Raw genomic sequence first — 21,453 nt, 5'->3', positions numbered from 1 at the left:
GACATTTCTTAAAAAAGAGAGAGAGAGAGACTGAGTCAGAGAAGGCAAGGGGAGCAGTATGGTGGTGTGGTTAGGAGCTCTGGGCTGCGTCTACCAAAGCCACTGTTCCTGAATGCGAATGTTGGCCCTTCTGCTTATCTCCTGTGTGATCTTGGACAAGTCACTTCCCATCTCTCTGCTTTGTTTTTCTCATATATAAAATGAGGATATTAATTCTCTGGTTTCTGTTTATATCATATAAATCCTTCACCTTTTATAAAAGTGGGGAGGATAATACTTGTACCTACTTCCAAATGGGTGGAACAAATGAGAGGATTAAGTGAGACATGCATATGAAATTTATAGTCAACAGCTGACTCATAGTAAGCTCTCAGTAAATGTTACCCACTGGAGTTATTTTTCTTTTTATCATCACTATCATCGTGTGTGTGTGTGTGTGTGTGTGTACATGCATGCACTGGTGGGAAACGAACCCAGGGCTTTGCACACACTAGAGAACACTCTTCACTACTGAGCTACACCCCTAGCAACCTCACTCTCTTTTTAAATAGTACTAAAAGAAGGCAAAGCTGAGGAGCAGATCTGGGTTTTTTGCCTCTGCCTGTTCTGGCATTATGTGAAATTGCTGCTTGCTCTCACAAACGCTCCTCTGTGTGTCTGGCGGTCCCCCTGGGAACCTGTATACTATGTCCTCTTTTCTTTGTCAAGTGGTGTCCATCAGCCAATTGCCTTGTGCTGCCTCTATGGCTTTTATAATATTGCTACTAAGAGTACCAAGGTGCTCAAGAGGACTTTCAAATTAGTGACCAAATAATTTGGGGACATGAAGAACTTGAGGGCTTTAGAACATCTCCTTCTTGCCCTCGTACAGGATGGCTGACATGATATTGGTATTGCTGGATTGCCTCTGGCAATCATGTGGTTTTGTGCTTTCTTATTAAATGCATATCTCTTCTGATGATAACTGTATATCATCATAATTGTCCTCAGTAGGTGTTTAATGGACACCTACTCTGCATCAAGCACCATATTAGTGCTGGGGTATGCAATGGCCATGATAGTACAGTTAGCAATAAGACATTATTTCCCAAAAGTGGTGTGTGTACCATTAAAGATGAGTTGGGATTACCCATGTGGATAAGTGCTTTTTATTTTAATTATTATGGAAATGTCATCATGTCTATAATAATACATAGAAGAGTTACAAAGCCTAAGATTTCAAAGATATCATTGCTTTGAGCATAGTTCAAATATGAATATTTGTCCCAGGGTGCCCTGGGATCACAGGAATTTTAGGTACATGTTCAGTTAACACTCGGGAGATGGTAAAAAGAGTGAAGGTGGTACCAATTTCCAAGATGCTCTGCAATACTGTAACAGGGGCTGGGGGTGTAGTTGAATGGTAGAGCATGTGATTATCCCTGGGTTCAATTTCCAGCCCCCTCCAAAAAAGGAATATAGATACAAATTCCTTGTTAAGAATCACAGTTTTAGGACTGGAGATTTAGCTCAGTGGTAGGGCACTTGCTTAGTATGCACAAGGCCTTGGGTTCAGTCCCCAGCAAAACACACATACACACACACCAGTTTTTAGCAAGATTTATTGTAAAAACATCCACAGATATTTTGCACTCTTTCCCTTGACCCTACAAGTCACAGTGTTGGCTTTCTGTGTCAGACTTGCGATTGTGGGGAGAATGAATAGAGAAGTTGAAGCCCTAGCCCGGTTCTGCCACAGGCTCTTGCCGCCTGACCCCTGATGATCCCCTTCCTCACCTTCTCAGGCCTCGCTCCCAGCTCCTGATGTGTCTTCTCCCTCCCTCATAAGAGGATGAGTGAACCTGGGGCACAGATGCATGGAGCTGGTGGCACATTTGCCTGGATACTTGGATCTGTATTCTGTGCAGTCGCAGCCATTGGGAAAGTTAACGTGCATGTTTTGTTTTCTGCTTACAATCCATCATCTGGATTTTGATTTGTTTCAGGCCGAGGAAAAGAAGGTCTCTGAGAAGACTCTTCAGACACCCCTGTTGCCCTCGCCCGTGGCAGATCACGTGAAGTGCAACATTCTGAAAGCGCAGCTGGAGAACGCTTCCCGGGTGAGTGCCCAGGTATGGGGAGCCTGGCTCCCTTGCGTTCAGGTTACGGACTTCCTCCACACCATCGGGAGGGACCCAGACACCACGTCAGTTGGGGTCCAGACTGGAGATAGGAATCATGCCTTGGTAGGTGAACTGAAACTTTAGTAGCAAGAATTCTTAACTGATATCCAGTTATTAATTAGGTATGTGTGAGTCCTCAGGAGAGCTGGCCCAGCCCCATGGATTCAGCAGGTCAGGGTCGGGCTGAGGAAATAGGCATTTCCAACCAGCTCCTGGGGCCACACTCGGAGTCACACTATTCTCAGGAACTAGAAAGAGAAACTGCAAGGAAGCACTTTCCAGCTCCATGGCCCAGGGACACGCAGATGAAATTTGGATTTCTTAGTAAGGGTCCCAGCAGCCAGTGCTGGTGTCTCTGAGCTGGAGTAAGAAACCCATGTGGCCTGGAGGAACTGCCACTGCCCAGGTGAAGCAGCCAGGATGGGGTGACTCAAGGAAGCTAGAAACAAACAGAAAAGAGCAAGTTCTGCCCCACTAGCGCCCCCTATTGACATGTCCTATCCTGAAGCCAACTGGGAAAGCAGTTACTGAATTTGCTGGTTCTGCCTCAGGTCCACCAAGTAGAGGTGCGGAGGACAAGCTGGAGATGAGAGACGACAGTTCCATAACTCTCGTTACCCACCACTAGCACCCCTAACAGACCTCACTGGTTATATGCAGTGATCACCACACACCCTGTGACCCTAAATGCAGCCTCAGGATTATCTTCTATACAAAAGGTCTTCCAAGGAGATACCAGTCAACAAGGTTGTCACTCAAGTAGAAATCCATTTGTCATCCCTGCCCTGGAACCAGTATATGAAAAGCTACAGTTGTCCGTGAGCTCACTCATGAACTTAATATTTATGCCTGTGTTGCTGAGGACAAAGCAATATTTAGTAATCTCTTATATTATTATTTCCATTTATTTAGCAATCTGAGTAATTTAGATCCTTCCAGAACATACCATGAAAACCCAGAAAGGGCTTACAGAATTTCTTCTTATTTGGGAACTGTGATCCAAACAGGAAGCAGTAAGGTAGAGAATATAAGTTTCAAAGTCAGGTGGCCTGGGTTCAAATCAGTCTACCATGTTTCAGCAGCATCACCTTAAACTTGTTCATTAATCTGAGCCTCGGTTTTTCTCAGGTGTAAAATGAGGAAAATGGTATCTAACCACCTTAGGTTACTGTGAAGACTGAATGAGACCATCTGTGTAAAGTACCCAGTACCCAACACAATGCCTTGCCCTACCATTGTGTGGATATTGACAATAATTACTACAGATCGGGCGTGATGAAGTTGTCAGGGGCTCTGATTGTAGGTAACAGTGGTAGCACTTTTTATAGGATGACCATGTTGACCTTCTTCTCATTGCATGTTAGATATTAAAGTTATAGTCACACATTACCTTTGTCTTAATCCAGCTATCTTCATCATTTTAGAGTATGCCATTTTTATACTGTCGTGGAACAAATAATACTGACATATTCCAAGTTTACAAAGCTGCTTTGATCCACTCTAGAAAGCTCTATCATGTGCCCAGTGGCCCCATTCTGCTCACACCATCCGAGGAGGACCCATGTTTCTGCACCAGTGAGGAAGTACAGTGTGTTGTAAACTTTTCATTCTGCAAAATATAGAAAAAGATGAGAAACAGATATGAAGAAAAGAGAGTGCCCTAGCCACAGACAGGGTGGAAGGGCATGAAAGGAGGAAAGGAGGAGAGAGTGAGATGAGAACTCAGTAATTTCAGAGCAGCGTTCCCCAAGATGTTATAAGGTGCACCAGCCCTCCAGGAGGCTTCCTGATTGTTCTGGAAATTCTGCTCACTAAATCCCCTGAAACAGTCCCAATGCACACATCTTCTAATAGGTTCTGAGAAGTCCTGCAGCAAAGAAACCTGTTTTAGTTTCCTTCACACCTGATTGGTCTCAGAACACTTTGTGAAACAGTTCCCACTATTATCATAGAACGGGAGATGCTGCTGAGTGTTCACGGGAAAACAGGGACCTGCCTTAAGAACCCCTGGCTTAGAGTGTCCCGAGGGGCTGTGGGGAAAGGGTTGTGCATCCCCCCAGAGAGTTAGGTCTGAATTCCCTCTTGGCCTCCATGTAGAGCAAGGGTGTAAGGAAAAGAATCGAGTTCCAACAGGGAGCCAGGGATGAATGTGTTTGGCACCCATGCAGGCCAACCGGTCAGTGCCCTCTGAGCCAGGGTCCGAGCAGTACCACTCACTGTATGCTTAGAACAGAGGCGCAGCTCTGTGTGCTGTGACAAGCATGAGGGCTGTGTCTGTCATCGAGCACTGTGCGTTCTGCTGGCCTGGCAGGCTGAGTGGGTGTCCCTTCCTCCCCTGTCATTCTTTGGAACTCACCAGAGGGAAGAAGACAAGGCTTCTGTCAAAATCAAATGATGTAATTCCTCCCAGGCTTGTTCCACTGATGTGAAAGAACAGATTCCAGATCCCTTTGTAAACTGTAAGGCTGTGTGAGCATACAGCTGGTAATTATTCCCGATCTAAACTGTGAGGTGAGCCAGTTGTGGGTTTGGCTTTTCCCACACCATCCCTTTCTCATTCAAGCATGAGCTGGCACGTAGCAGGTGTTCAATAAAAGTAGGAATACAATAATTGATTGCATTTGAATAATTATGTCTTAATCCCCATGGAGGAGAATGACTCAAGAAAACACATTTCTGTAAACTTACATAAATACCATAACAAGGTTTGCTATTGACTGAATACATGATGAATTCGCTCTTTGGTCCACCTTCACATTTCTATAATCCTTAGATTGTGGAAGACTTGAAAACATTTTTGCATGCCAAGAGATTCAGTTTGGACTAACCCGTTTTGTCTTACAGATTGGAAAAGAGGAATCGACATTTGTAAATATCAATAAGAAATCCAGTCTTCAGGACACTAATGTAAGGTCTGTTGCTTCTTGTTTGAACGGGGAGATGACACTCGGTGTAGCCAACATTATCTTCAAAACATTGCTGACATGTTATGTCATGCTATGAATTAGCTGATAATTTCCATCAGAGAGGGAAAATGAAACTAAGGGAATGTGAACCTCAAAGACCCACCTCAAACAACTGCTGCTGAGTCTCAGAATTAATATCACTACCTGCTATACCAACAAAGAATTTTAGACACTTGGGTTGTCTCATAACATAGAGTTATGACCTTGTCATGTGCCCAGATCAGTAGCAACCTATGGATCGTGGCAGCTTCATTACCAGCCTGTTGTCTACTAACATCTGTAGGGGCTCCCTAGGGTAGAGTTTCCCCCCAAAATGTCCAAGGACAACTCCATCGTCTCTTGTTAAAGGCACAGACTTTTGAGTCCAACTCCAGGGCCTTCAGATCCTATTGGGGGGGGGGATGCTGATGGGGACAGAGTCAGCAATTTAACAAACAGCTCAGGTGTATAGAACTACTCGCTTGATGCCCAAAGTAAAAGTTAATATTCCGGGGCTGGGGTAGTTGCTCAGTGGTAGAACGCTTGCCTAGCAGGTGTGAGGCACTGGGTTCAATTCTCAGCACCACATATAAATAAATAAAATAAAGGTCCATTGACAACAAAAAATATATATATTTTTTTAAAAAAAAATTTAACATTCTGGGCTGGGGTTGTGGCTCAGTGGTAGAGCGCTAGCCCAGCATGCATGGGACACTGGTTTCGATCCCCAGCACCACATAAAAAAACTAAATAAACCAAATAAAGGTACTGAGTCCATCTTAAACTAAAAATATATATTTTTTAAAAAGTTAACATTCCTTTTTATCACCTTATGATTTCCAACCTATGTTCTTGGTATAAATCTGTCTTCCACCAGAGACACCTTACCCTCTGGACATTCCAAAAATTCAGTTCATCTCTTTCCACCCTCCTCCATCATCCTCCACCTGTTTTCCCATCTTGATGACTTTCCCTTCTCCTTACCCTGGCCTGAAAACCTCCTGCCTCATCCCCTCACCTAGTTGGCCACCACATCCTATCAATGTGGCTTTCCTACTACCGCCACATCCATCCTTTCCTCTCCAGAATCATAATCCCTGCTGACTCCCAGGCCTCGTTACTGCCCATCCTGGATACTATCCCAACAGTACTCTAAGATGCCCTGGCCTCCCTTCTCCCATGTCCCCTTCTGAGCACCTTTCCAAATTGCACCTGACTATGCCACTCCCCTTCTTAAAGCCTTTAGAGACTGCCATTGCCTTCAGAGTAAACACCTCAGACTTGGGCCCCTGGTGACGTGGCCCCCTGTCATCCCTTACTTTGTCACTGGGACCTCCCTTGTCAGCATTTCCAGTGCCCTACATTCAGCCAGGTCTCCACACTGTCTCCCACCTTGCTGGTCTGGCCTCCCTGTGGTTAGGAGGAAACTTCTCTGCAAAGCTTTCACAGATATCAGCCATTCTACCCAAGCAGAGGTCTGAGCTCCTACAAGGCTAAAATCTTCCAAGGTCCATGTTCAGCTTCCTCTGAGCTCCCAGCCTGAGAAGCCACTGACTTCAGGTCCTCATTTGCTCATTCCTGTAGTTACTCAGCAAACATTTATTAGGCACCAGCCACATACTGATCACAAATAATTAGGCATTGGATAGAAGAAAACACAGAGGCTCAGAAATGTTAATTGACTTGTTGAGGTCCCTTGCTGAAGGTCTCAATTTGTTTAGATGCTCCTTTGGTGCTAGAAAGTCATTAGTGATTCAGTCGGGTGTGATGGTGCATGCCTGTCATCCCAGGGGCTCTGGAGGCTGAGGCAGGAGGATCATGAGTTCAAAGCCAGCCTCAGCAAAGGCGAGGTGTTAAGCAACCCAGTGAGACCCTGTCTCTAAATAAAATACAAAATAGGGCTGGGGATGTGTCTCAGTAGTCAAGAGCCCCTGAGTTCAATCCTTGGTGCCTTCCCCTGTCCCCAAAAGAAAGTCATTACTGACTTTTAATAAATGAATTTAGTGGAGCTGAGGATGGATGTGTGGCTCAGAGGCAGAGCACTTGCCTCCCACATGTAAGTCACTGAGTTTGATCCTCAGCACCACATAAAAATAAATAAATAAAATAAATATATTTTAAAAAATGAATTTAGTCATGATCACTTCAAAAATATTTAAAACTTTTCCTTAAAAATCACTGTTTTGAGTAGGGCCTACCACCTGTCAGGCATAAATGACTGAGGAAAGATAAAGTTAAACTTAAGTTTTAACATTTTCATATGTACATAGAATTAAAATGTTTTAGAGTAAATGCTAGTGGGCTTCTGGTTATGCATTTTTCACATAAAGTATACTACTCAGCTTTATTTTCTTGAAATGTGTTCTGTGCTATGTTTAAAATACATAGCTAGCAGATTAAAAGTAAAACTTTTAAGGAAGTCAAACTGAGTTTAGTTTATCCATTTTACCTGTTTATGAATCAAACATTCATATTGTGGGGTGGCTATGTGGGACACGGAAATTTTATTTGGTTCCCCAATTATATTTAGTTCCGTGCTTGCTATATTTTCTTCCCCATTATTTTTGCTTGTTGGTTGGTTGTTTGGGGTTTTCTGTTTTTAGTTGCAGTTATTAAATCAGTAGAACAGAAAGGCAAAAATAAATGGATTTCTGGACTACCAGTGTTATTAAGGTATGAATTCACTGAGAAAGCAGTCTGTTTGGCTAAAACGAGACCATAAACCTTTTTTATTGGTGGTATTCTCTTTTTTGGTATGTCTCTAGAAGTCCTATCCCTATACGTGTGGAAACTGCCCAACCAGCTGTGGAAAAACCGGAAATCAAGCCTTCCCGAGTGAGGAAGTTAACAAGACAATATAGTTTGTGAGTTCTGTATTGCAAGTTTTTCAGTTATAACCGCACTGATGCTAAACATATTGGTTTTAAATGTTTCTTAACCCTTCATACCATTCCCAGAGAGAGAGCCATTCTCCAAATTCTGTTTATTTCCAACTTGGGTCATAATGGGACCAGAACTTTCCCCCTGAAAACATACATGTATAATCATTATTGATTGCTGTATAACCAAACTACTCCCAAACAATCCTCGTTATTGCCTCCCAGTTGTGGGGGGCTGGAGTCCAGGCTTGGCTTCCTTGGCTCCTCCTCTGTGTCAGGATCTCTCACAAGACTGTGTTCAAGGTGTGAGGGCTGTGGTCTCATCCGAAGGCCCCTTCCCATAGTTCCTGGTACCCAAGGGCATTGGGCCAAGGTTATCTCAGTTGTAGTCACCCAGAGAGGGTGCTAGCAAGGCGAAGGTCACAGTCTTGTAACCTAATCACAGAAATGACAACTTATCACTTTGCCACATTCTATTCATGAGAAGCAAGTCACTAGGTGCAGCTCATACTCAAGAGGAGGCATATATGGGAGCCTGAATACCAGGACAGGGATCCCTGGAGGCCATAGCAAAAGCTGCCTCCCATGACCTGATAGTAAAGGGTAGCAAGGTCTGTCAGCAGAGCCAGAGCTAAGCACTGAGCTCTCTGTGAGACCAGTGGAAGGAGCCACATTCCACCAGGGCCCACCCACTTCTTTTCAGCTCAGTTTAACATCGGTCTCTTGGCTACAGTGTGCACTGGATTGTTCTAGGGATGGTCAAGGGAAGAGCAAAGTGTCTTTGACAATTCCCATCCAAAGAGTCACCGTGTATTGGTGGCAAAGGCCGAGTGTCAAATCCAAAATGGAGTTACAATCCAAAAAAGACAGAAAGGTGTTGCAGTAAAGGTGGTGGTTGATAAGTCATAGTGGTCGTCCCAATGGTAGTTCCCTTTTCTTGACCTTGGCTTTGGGCCGGGCAGTGTGCCTGGGCATGATTTGGTCAGAGAGCTGCAGGGATATCTCCAGATGCAATGGAATGCATAGGGGCTCTGGGGCTGAAAGGTCTTCTTTCTGTTGGAGCCCTGGCTGGTTTACAGCTATAAGCTCTTGGAAAATTTATTTTTGAGCTATTATTTCTGCATCTGCAGAATGGTTGTGCTAATGTCTACCTCAGGGATTTTGTGGGGGTTAGCATAGGTAAAGCCCATAGTAAGGGGCCAGGCCACCGAAGGGCTGTCTTTCCTTTTTTCCCCTGGAAACTTCTGAGAAAAAGTCCAAGTTTGTGGGTCTCCAGAGTGTGAAAGTGTAGGGCATGGAGGTGGCTCCAGATGCAATTCTCAAACAGCTGTCTCAGTGCTATCATTTGCATCTTGTGAAAAGAGGAAAAGGCATGCTGCGGGAGGGGGATTAGTACGGACACATCCTACCTCATTAGCTTTAATAGAAACTTCCGGATAATATAGCAACTGCATTTCCTAGGAAAACCAAAATGAATAGGGTTCAAATAATTAACAGTCCTAATGATCTCCGGGGAACAAATTAAACCGTTAAAAATCTGCTTCCCCAAGGATAAGGCTGGCGGGATTTGCCTTTCCTTTTACATTTTGAAACTCGAAATGTCATTATCACCCATTTGGGATATGTAATCATGTTTGAAATAATGACTGACTGCTAGATGGCCCGGAAGGAAAGAAAATTTCACTCACTCACCAAATTGGCTCTTTGAAGAAAACCCTTTTCAAATCTGTAACTTAAAAGCATGTTTATTAAAATGCCTCCAAATATTCTGTTTTGAAAAATCAAAGAATGGCAGCATTTCCCCATTAGTAGAAAATAGCAAATGTAATGGATGGGATTTTTTTTCCAATGTTACCTTTCTTCCCCCAAAAATAGTTCTTCAATCTCCAACAGTGGTTACTGCTCATTTGCTCATCTGTTTAACTCCTAGAGGTTGATAAAGTTGAAAGGCATGTGGTCAAGAAACACAGATGGAAAAACTCAGATTTTGGATTTTCTGGAACCATTTTCTGTGTTATCCTTTTTGTGTGCAGATGTGTGTGCTATCACAGTTTTTCTGGCTCTTAGACCTGAGTTATGTGTATTCAGATGTTAGCTGCTTTACCAAGGCCATCGTAACATTCAGGTGCTCTGAAGGAGTTTTTTTTTTAGCCACTGCTTTTAAGGATATAAACAAAAACCTCAGCCATGTACTTTCCTGGAAATATGACAAGAAATAAAAGTGTTGGCTGCTGTGTGCAGAGAAAAAGGGGAGTGGAGGAGCTCGGCAGAGGTCAAGGCATATAGAAGTGTCATCTTTATACTTATAGCTAGTAGGTTTTAGAAAATGGCTAGCAAAGCAGGCAAGGTGGTACACACCTGTGGCCTCAGCTACTCAGGAGGCTGAGACAGGAGGATCTCTTGAACCTAGAAGTTCCTGACCAGCCATGGGCTGGGAAGAAAATGGTGAGCTGTTTTATCTTTTTCCAGGAATATAACTTTGCTACTTATTTGAACACAGTGAAAAAAGTCTTTAAATATTCAATAAATGACACATGGAAGTTCAAAGAGAAAAGTAACCAATTCCCCAGAACCATGACATCAAAAATACCAAGTAGGGAGTGAGGATATAGCTCAGTGGCAGAAATCCCTCTTAGCATGGGTTCATTCCCAGCACCACAAAAAAAAAATATGTATATATATATATATATATATATATATATATATATATATATATATATATATATATACATACAGGTGTTCACAGCAGATGATTATTACTTTAGACATGCTTCTGTGCATATTTTGTTAAAATATAAAAAAAAATAATTTCAAAACAAAGCTCTACACATAAAATTTTATTTATTAAAATGTTATTTTGTGGCATTGGGGTTGTGGCTCAGTGGTAGAGCACTCACCCAGCACATGTGAAGCACTGGGTTCGATCCTCAGCACCACATAAAAAAATAAAAAATAAAGGTATTGTGTCCATCTACAGCTAAAAAATAAAGTATTAAAAAATGTAATTTTCTGAATTTAACATTACTGAATTTTAGATATATTTCTTTGTCATAAGATCTAAGTTATGACAAAAGATTATAAAATCCCATGAAAAATTTGGAGCTTTTCAAGTTTAGACAGTATTATTCGACTTCCTGCTGTGAAAGATGAGCTACGTTTTCTGAAATGGCTTTTTATGTAAAAATAAATAATAAATAGGCTCTTAAGAATACAGTTCTTTTAAATGAAGTAAAAGAAAAAAAATTACCCCACTCCTCCACTTAACTAGCCACATTACCAAATTTTTTTAAAAATGAGGTAAAAAAAATTTAACTCAACTCCTCCACGTACCCAGGTTTGTGACTTTGATCACATGAAATCACATCTGATTCTCTGAAAAATTGGAGATCAAATCACAAGGTTTTTGAGAAAATTTAATGGGCACATGCCCGGATAACTTACATGACCTGCTTTATCTGTGTGGTTGCAAATATGTGATATCTTATTAATTTTTCCACAAACTTGTTCAAACCTTCCACCTCCCCTTTTTAGTAATGAATCTTAAATCCTCCTTGAGAGTCTTTTCCAAACACAGACTGATCTAAAATCCCCCAGGGCCAATCCACACTGCAGCTGTGATCTGGGGCCATGTTCCCCATGAGGCCCACTGCCCAGGGACCATCAGAAGAGACTGGGCACAGGCCTCATTTGTGCCCATCAGCCATCTTTTATCTTTACTCTTGAGCTCAGCTATCGTTTTGAAAACTCAACCCCTGTGCCAGGATGGCTTCAGGGGGTGCTCCAGTAGAGACAGTGTGCCGGGGGTCCCCAAGACCATCCTCAAGGATGATGACTCACTAGAAGGACTCACAGAACTAAGAAAAGCAGTCACACTCACGGTTACCATGTGTAACAGTGAAGGAAACCAATTAATCTCAACAAGAGAAAAAGCCCAGAGGTGGAGTCCAGGAAAATACTCCCATTGCCCTCTCTCTGTGGAGTCACATGGGCAGGGATTCATTCTCCCAGAAATAACATGCAACAATATATGGGGAGTATTACCAACCAGGGAAGCTCACTTATGCAACGAAAAGTGGTTTTTATTAGGGGTCAGTCACGTAGGCATGGAGCGCCCATATGACAGACCTTAGCTTATTAAGATCAGACCACCCCCACACCTGCCTCAGATCAGACTGATACAGCATAGTCCTAAAACCCCAGGTATACAAATCCAGGTGTTTCACCATATAGCACATTGAGAACATAAACTCTGACATGGCCCAAGCTGTTGGGTACACAGACTCTCCCCAGGCAGGATACCCCAGGGCCCAGAGGATGTCTCCGAGGAGCTGGTCAGTGCCCGTGGTTCCTCTGGAATGTAGGGAGTTTGAGCATCTCAGTCCTTCTGAGTTAACTCTACTGCACAGGCAGGAAGCTGGCAGGTTAGCAGCTGGGAGACTTGTCTTAATTTCTAAAAGTTGGAGAAGATATTGTCCACGCTAAGAATGGGGAATCAATGGCACTGCTCCAGTGCCGTGCCAGGGTGACCAGGTCAGAAGGGGCTACCAGGCTTGGCGTATGCTGTGGGACATCAAAGCTTCTTTCCAAATCCAAGCCTGGAGATAAGCTGCAGTGCCAGGCCAGACTTCCCCTCCATTGTGGTGGCTTCCTGTCAAGTCCTTTCCTTCCCAGGTCACCTCCTCCTCACAGAGAGGTTCTAAGACCAAAGCTACTTGGCCCCCAAACAAACACTCCTCCCCTGTAACCAGCTTGTCACACCCAACAGACAGTTCGTACCTAACAAGGCCACAAAAGAGGCTATTATGTCTTTGGCTCAAAGCCATAGGTTTCTATGAGCCTTGTATACACCTGCCTAAAGGCCACCTCTCCAAATAATAGCCTTTGCTGTGGTGGTTCCTCAAGAAGCTAAGCAAAGAAGTAGCATAGGACCCGGCAACTCTCTCCCTAGATGAAATTCCAATCCAAAAGAATTGCAAGCAAGGAGCCAAGCAGGTATTTGCACACTCGTGTTCATAGCAGTGTTAGTTGCAGAGCTAGAAGATGAAGGAACGCAAGTGTCCATCAACAGATGAATGGACAAGAATATGTGGTACACCCACCCAGTGGATTCTTCACCATAGAAGAATGACATCTTGATAAATGCTACAACATGATTGTACCTTGAAAACACCATAGTGAATGTGACAAACCAGACCCAGAAGGACAGAAGTGGTTCGATTTTGCTTCCACAGGTGCCTAGAGTAGTCAAATTCATTGAGACACACAGAGGAATAGGTGCTTCCAGAAGCTGTGGGGAGGCAGCCACAGAAAGCTATGTTCAGTAACAATACAGAGTTTCTTTGGGGTGGATGCAAAGATTTGGGGGAAAGGTAGTAGTGATGGCTACACAACATTGTAAATGTGTTTAGTGCTACTGAACTGTAATGTTACAAGGACTTAAAATGATAATAGCACTTTATATGTATTTCACACAATTTAAAAAAAAAAATTCCTGGTGAGTGACAGAAAATCCAGCTCAAATTTGCTTTGGTATATAAAAAAAGTCAGTGTCTCTGACTCTGTCCGCTGCATGTCAGGTAGACGCGTGTTGAGGGAGCCCCCGCCCAGGCCTCCCTGCAGCCCGTGTGTTATTGTAATGAGCAGAGCTTCATGTGCTTTTAGTAACCGCAGTGATGAAGACGACCTCCCTCCAGACCTGGCCGAGGCGGTGGGAGTCACCACAGCCCCAGCCACAGACTCCACCACAGCTGCCACACAAGCCTCAGTGCCACTGGTGTCCCCCAAGCTCCAGAAAGTCAGCTCACCTCACAAGTCAGAAGGCAAGAGCCTGCTGTCTCCAGCGGCCAAGGTATGGCAGAAGTACTAAGGGTCAACCGCTATGTGCTGGGCAGGCAGGGTCCTTTGAGTGAGTGGCTTTCGGTGTGTGCACTTAAATTTTGCGTGATGCTTTTTGTGTATTCAGATTTGAAAATGTCAAGACATGTTTTCATGTACCCTGTCCCCGAAATATGAGCCAGCAATTTGTGGGAGACATGCTCTGATCTAAAGCCACACACACTGTACTTTAAGAGCAATTTAAATGAATTCTTGGGGGCAATTTTGGTTTAGAATATCATTTTACATAAGCTATCACTCTACTGTAATGACAGCAAGAGAGAAACATTCCCCCCCCCCACTCCATGATGGACAACTTGAAGGAATAAAAACAGACTTATCTCCATCCCATTCCTTTTACAAAATAAACCATGTTAAAAATTTGAAGATGGGAAATATTACTCTTTATCAGTTTGAAATTTCAGAAAATCGCCAGAGATGGGAATGGAAAGTAACAAAAAATGTCTCTTACCTGAGACATTTCCCTTGATTTTCTCTGAGTGACCTTTAGCAATTGGTCACTCTTGGGCAATTGGTCCAAACACAGACAAACCTATTGCTGTCCAAGTGGCTGCTGAGTCAAAGGTTGTTTTGGTCCGTGCACCTGCACAAGGAAAGGTGTGCACGCAGGACAATTGTCCTGAAGGCAAGACCAGAGCTCTGATCAGTTCCCAGGTGCTCCATTCACAGGCCTTGTGACTGCTCACTTCCAAAGCTGTTTTTCCTCCAAGACTCAGTTGCCTTCACCTAAGATGAGAAGGTCTGCTCCTTCACCCAGCCCAGGGGCTAGCATCCGGTCTCTGAACTGGATGCCTGAGGCTTCTGCAGTTTCCAGGGTCACAGTTCTTGGCAGTGTCTACATAGCAATAGTCCAAGCCCATATCCCGCATGCCCAAGGCTGGTCTTTCCCTGGTCCTTTCCCCAGGAGTTTGGACCAGACACAGGAATGTGGCTGACACCCGCAGCCAGTGACTGGCTGAGACTGAGGTTCTCTGCATTTCTGCAGATCACCTCCTGGCATCCTAAGTTGGGTTTCTCTTCACAGCAGAGAGTCCTCTTATAACTTGGTCTCAAGTGTGGACACAGGCTCCCATCACAGATCCTCCAGCTGGTTAAACCCAGGCAGAAATATTTACAAACAGAAGGGAGTGGTGCTAGGGAGGCAGGGAAAGCAGGCGACATCCTTCCAAAGGCCTCAGGGCTCCCTCTCCTGGCCATCTCTCCCCTTAGGGCCCTGCTCATATCAGGTCGATGGCTCCTTGTTTTTCCTCCCCTCGAAAGGGCCTCGGGATCACCCATGCAGCTAAGACCCCAGAGCAGGAGGGACAAAATGTTTTCCAAAACCAAGGAGCATAATGTTCAGAGGTGCCACCCCCACCCACACCATGAGCATCTTACCCTTTTTTTCCTGCAGATCAGTTTAGCTCCTAAAGGCCAATTGATCCTCCCCTACAGGACAGCCAGCTCTCTCGGTATACATTCAAAGGACTCTTTAAAGCCTTTTCCCGAAAGACCAATCAAAGAACACTCAGAAAACTTAAGAAAAGTTGTTTTCAGCTCTAAAAAGGACACTTTCCCCACCCCGTGCCCTACTTCTATCTATAAAGATTCCAGAAAAAAAAATTGGGGTTCAGTCTCAACATTTTGTGCACTGATGAGCAAGGGAGATGTGGGGGGTGGGCATCCTGATGAGCTCAGTGTTAGCAAGTGGGTAGAGGGGAAGTGGACCACCATCTTTCTGGTGCATTTACTGCCAATCCAGAGGCATCGCTAACAGGGGATATCTTTACCTTTGCAGAGCCCCTCTGACCGGGGAGGGACCTTTACCTTGGAGCCTGGAGATCTCCTGATGGATTTCACAGAAGCAACTCCTCTGGTAAACTTCCTATTTTTCTAAAACAAGAAAAGCCACAGCCCCTAGCAACATCTTGGCAGAGGTCTGGGTGGAGAGTGCTTCTAGGAGGGCCCTTCCTCTTATCTAGGAGGCACAGGGAGTACCTCCTGGGGTGGAGATTCAGGCACCTTGGGTCCCGCACCTCTCAGTCCTGGAGGAAGGGCTGCCCCTCTGGGGGTGGGGGGCCCACCCTCGCCTGTCTGCTGCTCACAGGGCTTCTCCGTGCTTGGGTCTTGGCTTTGTGGCTTCCTGGGCTGTGCCCTGCATGCCCACCCATCTCTTGCTCTTGCTTCCACCAATCTGTCTGGTCTAAAACAGTGGCTCGAACCTGAACCCTGGCTTTCCAGGCCCCTTGTGCCTCTGACTATCATCCATCTTCTGCATTCAGGTCTCCCCTTGTGGGTAGTGGCCCTTATGAGAGTCTTTCGGGTGAGAAACCCTTTTTAAAGGACAGAGCACTGAAGCAGAAATCACACAGCCAGGTCCTGTGTGCAGTCTGTACTCCCCCTTTGAAAAGCCTTGTCACTGGACAATCACTGCTCCATCTTCTATGAGATAAAGGATGCCATTGTTTGTCACAGGAGAGTTATAAGAATTTTATGAGCGCACACGCAAATGCATGTGTGTCCTATGAGAACAGAAAGTGCCATAAAGATGTGCAAGGTATTATTACAGGGAAACTTGCTTATATCTTTGGCTGGGCTCAGTGCGGTACCCAAGTGTACTGGAGCATAAATCACAGTCCACCTTGTATTAAGCTTAAGTCATCACTTTGAGCTATAAGCCAAAATGTGAGCAAGTCAAGACCTATCTCCTAGGAGTCTGCTGCTTGCCTGTCCATGTGCTGGGCTGTGGGAATAGAGAGGACAGCTAGAGGTGGAGGGGATGTCAGGTTGATAAAGGCCATGAGCAATGTGAGAAGATGCTCAGATAGAGACCAGAAGCTGGAGTCATTCAGGACCCACTTGCTAGAGGAGGATTGAGGTATTTAGGAGAGATTTCTGGAAGGTTTTCCAGAGAGGACACATGGGACCCACCACTGCTGACCAGCTGGCATAAGGAGATCATTGACACAATTGCCTGTCTCATCGGGACAGTTGATGCAGTCTGAGAGCTTTGGATAAACAGCTGACAAGTGACAATGGGTGACCCCTGCTCTGGTCAATCCAGAGTTAGACCCTTCCTGTGTCAAAGTCGCAGAATGATTCACAACCTCCTTGATAGACAGATTGCCAAGACTGTGGGAGGACCCCTTCCTCTTCCCTCTGCCTTTCAGAGGTGGTGACCCAGAAGCAGAGGCCCTTTCGGCACCACTTCATCACCCTTATGAACTGCCACTTCTGTGGGACCTAATATTTAACTGTACCTGGAGGCAATGGGAAAGGGAGGCTCATGGAGCCTGGGTTTTAGAGTATGAATAGGAGTTTGCCTGGTGAAGAAAATGAACCCAGACATTCTAGGTAGAAAATACAGCATGATCAAAGTACTGAGAATTTAATAAAGGGTCTGGTGGATCTTAGAACAAGGGTCAGTTTATAAAAATAATACACAGTGGGCTTTCCAGGAGTGGTAGGATTCCTTTGGAGACTTGTACTGGGAATGCAGCTGGTAGATTTCATTACCTGTGGAATTAAATTATCTGTTTTCGTTTGGATGTTACACACTGAGATGAGGAAGAAAGCAGCATGTGGCAGGAACTCAGGGATCTGCTGACCCAAAGTCAGTGACAGTCCTGCCTCTGCTGGCGCCCCCTGCAGCACCAGGAAGCTCACTCCTCTCCTTGGGAGGCCCCGCCTACATGTTGAGCAACTCTGACTAAGCTCTCAATTAGGGTTCAGCATGCTGCACTGCCCAGGCCTGGACAGGGGACATCCTTGTACCACACTGAGACACAGCTGCCCACTGAGGTCTGCAGTGAATATGTGTGCTCAGGACGGGTGCCTTTTGTCTTGGGGCACGAGCAGCCCAAAATGCCTGGCATTTTGGCAAGAGCCCACTCTGCTATGGGCTTTCCTTGGTGCCCGGCTCTGACTGCACTTTGCTCAAAATGAATCCTGTTCCCATGAGGGTCAGTGGATCCTAGAGAGGAGGAGGGGAATGTGGGCAATCTCCTACTCCTTTTGGCTGATCCCCTCCCCTCCATCCCCTCCTCTCAGCATCTCAGAAATACAAAGCCAGCCCTCTCACCTTGCCAAGGGGAGAGCAGACTCAGGGCTAGGGGCATCACAAGCACCAGTGCACCTGTAGCCATGTTCACCATCTCCAGGTCAGCATCCTGCACCTGATGGGGGAGGTTGCAGAGGGGCTTCTTAATCCACCACAGGAAGGAGCTGGGACCAGAGGGAAGTAGTGTATGCCTGACTAGTAGCCAGGACTTCCTTGAGCTCTTGCATCTGACCTGTCAGTGGGAGTGGTGCCTTGGGACCATCTCTTCCCTTTCCTCCCCTACAAATGGGGAAGCCAGGCAGGGCTGGGGATACAGCTCAGTTGGTAGAGTATTTGGTTCACATGCACAAGGCCTGGATTCAATCCCAGAACCCCCCCCCCCCCACACACACACACACACACACAGAAAAAGGTGGGGAAGCCAAGGTCCAGAGAAGACCAGACACTTGTAGCAGATCACACAGCTTGTCTGTGTCAGGGTCAGCACTGGAACCCAGGCCCTGGGCTGCTGTTTCAGCACATTTCCCAGTGGCAGATGGTCTGAGCCAGGATGTGTCTCTCTTTCCCCATTATCCAGTCAGATTCCCTGGCCCCATCCCTATCCTCCACAGCCCAGGCTTTGGGAAAATTCTGGGACCATCTCCAAGTTGTCAGCCCAGGTTTGGTCCCCAGAGTTGCTAAGTAGGGCGTGGGGATGGGAGGTACCCGGTACCTTGGTCTGACTCAGCCTGGACGAGGGGTGGTTCTGCCAGCTCTGTGCCCTTGGCCTCTGGCCTTGTCTCTGGGCTCTCCTTAAGCATTTCCTTGGGAAGAGGAAGCAGCACTTTATGGGGCAAGAGTGTCAAACTCCCCAGGTGATGCCCATCCCTCGTGAATATTTTCCTGGGCAGTCACTTCCCGAGCTCTAGCCCTCTCCCTCCTCTAGCTGAGATTCCTGAAGTCCTCATAATCCTTGAGCCAGCACTGGAAGGACAGGGAACTGGAGAGATTGGAACCGTACCAAATGTTCCTGCCTTTATTCAGGTATGTTCCACTGAGGCACCTGAAATCAGGTCTGATCTCTTTGGAGTGGTTTTTAGAGAAGCCCAGTCCAAAGAGGCAAGAGTAACAAGAAGGCCCAATGTTGAACTGTCATCTCTCAAAACATATTCAAGAAGATTAGATGAACTCCCCTGCGCCATACGATAAAGCTCTTTGCCTTCTCTTTCATTCTCTTGCCTCCTGCCCTGCTCCAAGGACTTGGGTTCTGGAACTCTCCACAGAAGTGCTCCTTCCAACTTCACTCTTAAAGCATCTCCCCCTCCTTTTCCCAAAACTTTTCTAATCCCCGAATCTTGTGTTATGTAGCTCAGTTTAGCCATCCAAAGCCAGACACCCTTTGCAGCTTGATGCCTGCCGTCTCCAGCTCTGGCTTCAGAGTTCATGATCACAAAGAGTTCCTGTCTGGGACAGACGGGTAGGGCGCGAGGGTGGAAAGGAAGAGGACAGTGACAGGAGAGCACCTATCACTGGAATTCTCTCGGGTTGTGAGAGAGTACTGCAGGGGGGTGTTGGTGTCAATTGAGTCACTTGACTCTGGGGATGCAGAGCCGGCCCTCCTCCACCCTCAGGTACCACAAACCAAGCACAGCTATACCTCTGCGTTCTCGGGTCTCTGCACTTGGTAAACCATTCACCTGACTATAGAGCAGAACTGGTGAGAACCCAGTCCCTTCTGGCACATGGCATGTTAGTGAAGAGCACAGATGTCAGACAGTACATTGGCCTGGCCAAGGGAGGGAAGCTGTACAGGGCCCATGGACAGCCCAGGGCTGTGGGTCAGAAGTGGATTCCCATCTGGCTCCACAGCTCAGTGTTTATTTTGAATCTCATTCTTCCACGAGGGCCATAGCTTGATCTCGAACCAAATCAGGGTGCCCCTCTGTAGCTCTGTGGGTTCATCTGTGCTCCCTAGTACACAGGTGGAAAGAAACCAATTATTCCATAGTGCCAGTGTTCACTGATACATCTGGGACACTCTGCTTCTTTTGTGGTCCTTTTGGGTAAGTAGAGATCGCTCGCCTTCTGGGAGGTATCAGTCCCTACATACTGGGCACCAAGCTGTCCTGGGGTCTGAGTGGCTCTCCCTGAGCAGGGCCGCTGGTCCTGGATTGCTCTTTAATCCCTGTTTGCAGCCACAGCCATGGAGAAAGGCCCAGGGCCACTGGCTCAAGACTCACCAGTGTCCCCCCTCCTCCCTTTGCTTGACTCTTCTCCCCTGTCCTCAAACCAGCAGGTCTCTTTTCTTATCTAGATGATGAAGAAGCACATTTTCATCAGTCTATGCCAAGAGTCTTTCTGTTCCCCCCAGAGTCAGACTTTGAAACTCAAAAGTCAAGTAGTTAGAGAAGACTGCAGCTGCCCGCATGTAGGAAAGCCCCAAGGCTTTGGTCGGGGGAGGCAGATAAAATGGCATTTCAAAAAGTATCCCATGACACGCCTTATCTTATTTCCTTTCCGTTTACTAAGAGCCAAGGGGTGGATTTAGTAAGAGTCCAGGGATGCTCTTTTGCTGAAATCCATTCAGGTGCATATTTAGAAAGGCCAGAAACGCTTGTCTAATGATCAACATTTACGACGAAAGCAAAGCCTTAAGTCATTCATTTTAATCTTCAGATTAAAGACATTTTGGCCTCTAGGAAACTCAGCCATATTTCTTGGTCTCTTATGCCAACTTTTATTTTCTTTAGAAAATACACACTGAATTCTTGCTGGTGTCAGCAGAAGCAAAAGCCCAGTGGCCAAAGGCCCCAGGTGCAGCTGGTTCTGGCTGGAGCAACAGTGTACTGGGGCAGCACTAAGAACTGATCCTGGAGGGCTGGCAGGGGGCAGCTTCATGCAGGCCTCAAACACCATCAGGTGGGATTTATCCAGAGGAACAGAGAGTGGGAGGATTTCAGTAAATCCTTCTGGTAAAACTTGACTACAGGTGCCTTATATGAATTCACTTACTACTGGAAAAAAAAAGAAAGGATTTCAAAACGATCAACATAGAATCTAGAACCCAGGACATTGCATATACAATGTATGCATCTCCCAAATGTGGAGAGTAGAACAAGTCTGTTGCGAAGAGCACTGAGTGACCGTGGTTGTAAAAGCCCTTTGGAAATTATCCAGCATTGCACCATTGTCAAGAGGACAGAGTTAGATCAATTTGGAGAAGGAAAAGAGGCCTGCAATTTTCTTGATCATTTTTCAATGAAACTTGTCCAGAAGCTGTATTTTATTCCTCGTGGCAGGATGATACCAACTATTTCGGGAACCTCTCTTGAACTCAACATGTATGTATTTATTCTCTGGAGCAAACAGTCCCTCCCTGAAACCCAAAGTCACCCTGTCAGTAGCCTCTGCTCCTACACGGAGCATCATCTGTTCACTGTTCTCATCCTTCACGGTATGAGCTGTTGGACCTCTGCTGGGCGCATGGCACTCATCAGGGACAGGGTGGGGAAGTTGGCATCCCACAGGGTGTGGCACTTTTCTCACAACGCTTG

The 21,453-nt window shown here is 45.7% G+C and overlaps 1 protein-coding gene across 4 annotated transcripts in view; it reads left to right on the top strand.

Annotated features, from left to right (window-relative positions):
• Epb41l4b (erythrocyte membrane protein band 4.1 like 4B) overlaps positions 1–21,453 on the top strand; it is a 134,488-nt gene that overhangs the window by 99,539 nt on the left and 13,496 nt on the right. For 2 of the 4 annotated variants that reach the window (XM_046451463.2, XM_046451466.2), the window contains exons 18-22: positions 1,986–2,099; positions 5,007–5,074; positions 7,873–7,971; positions 13,657–13,834; positions 15,659–15,736. In XM_046451463.2, the coding sequence (XP_046307419.1) occupies positions 1,986–2,099; positions 5,007–5,074; positions 7,873–7,971; positions 13,657–13,834; positions 15,659–15,736 (537 nt within the window). Of the gene's footprint in view, positions 1–1,985; positions 2,100–5,006; positions 5,075–7,872; positions 7,972–13,647; positions 13,835–15,658; positions 15,737–21,453 lie in introns of all 4 variants that reach the window. The other 2 variants (XM_046451462.2, XM_058581618.1) reach the window with 1 other exon arrangement.

This window comes from Marmota monax, unplaced genomic scaffold, assembly GCF_021218885.2.
Source record: "Marmota monax isolate L192 unplaced genomic scaffold, Marmota_monax_Labrador192_F-V1.1 WCK01_AAM20220418_F8-fsc00020, whole genome shotgun sequence".
Lineage (NCBI taxonomy): Eukaryota > Metazoa > Chordata > Mammalia > Rodentia > Sciuridae > Marmota > Marmota monax.
The sequence above is the reverse complement of the archived record's forward strand: the minus strand, read 5'-3'. Positions and strand labels throughout refer to the sequence as shown.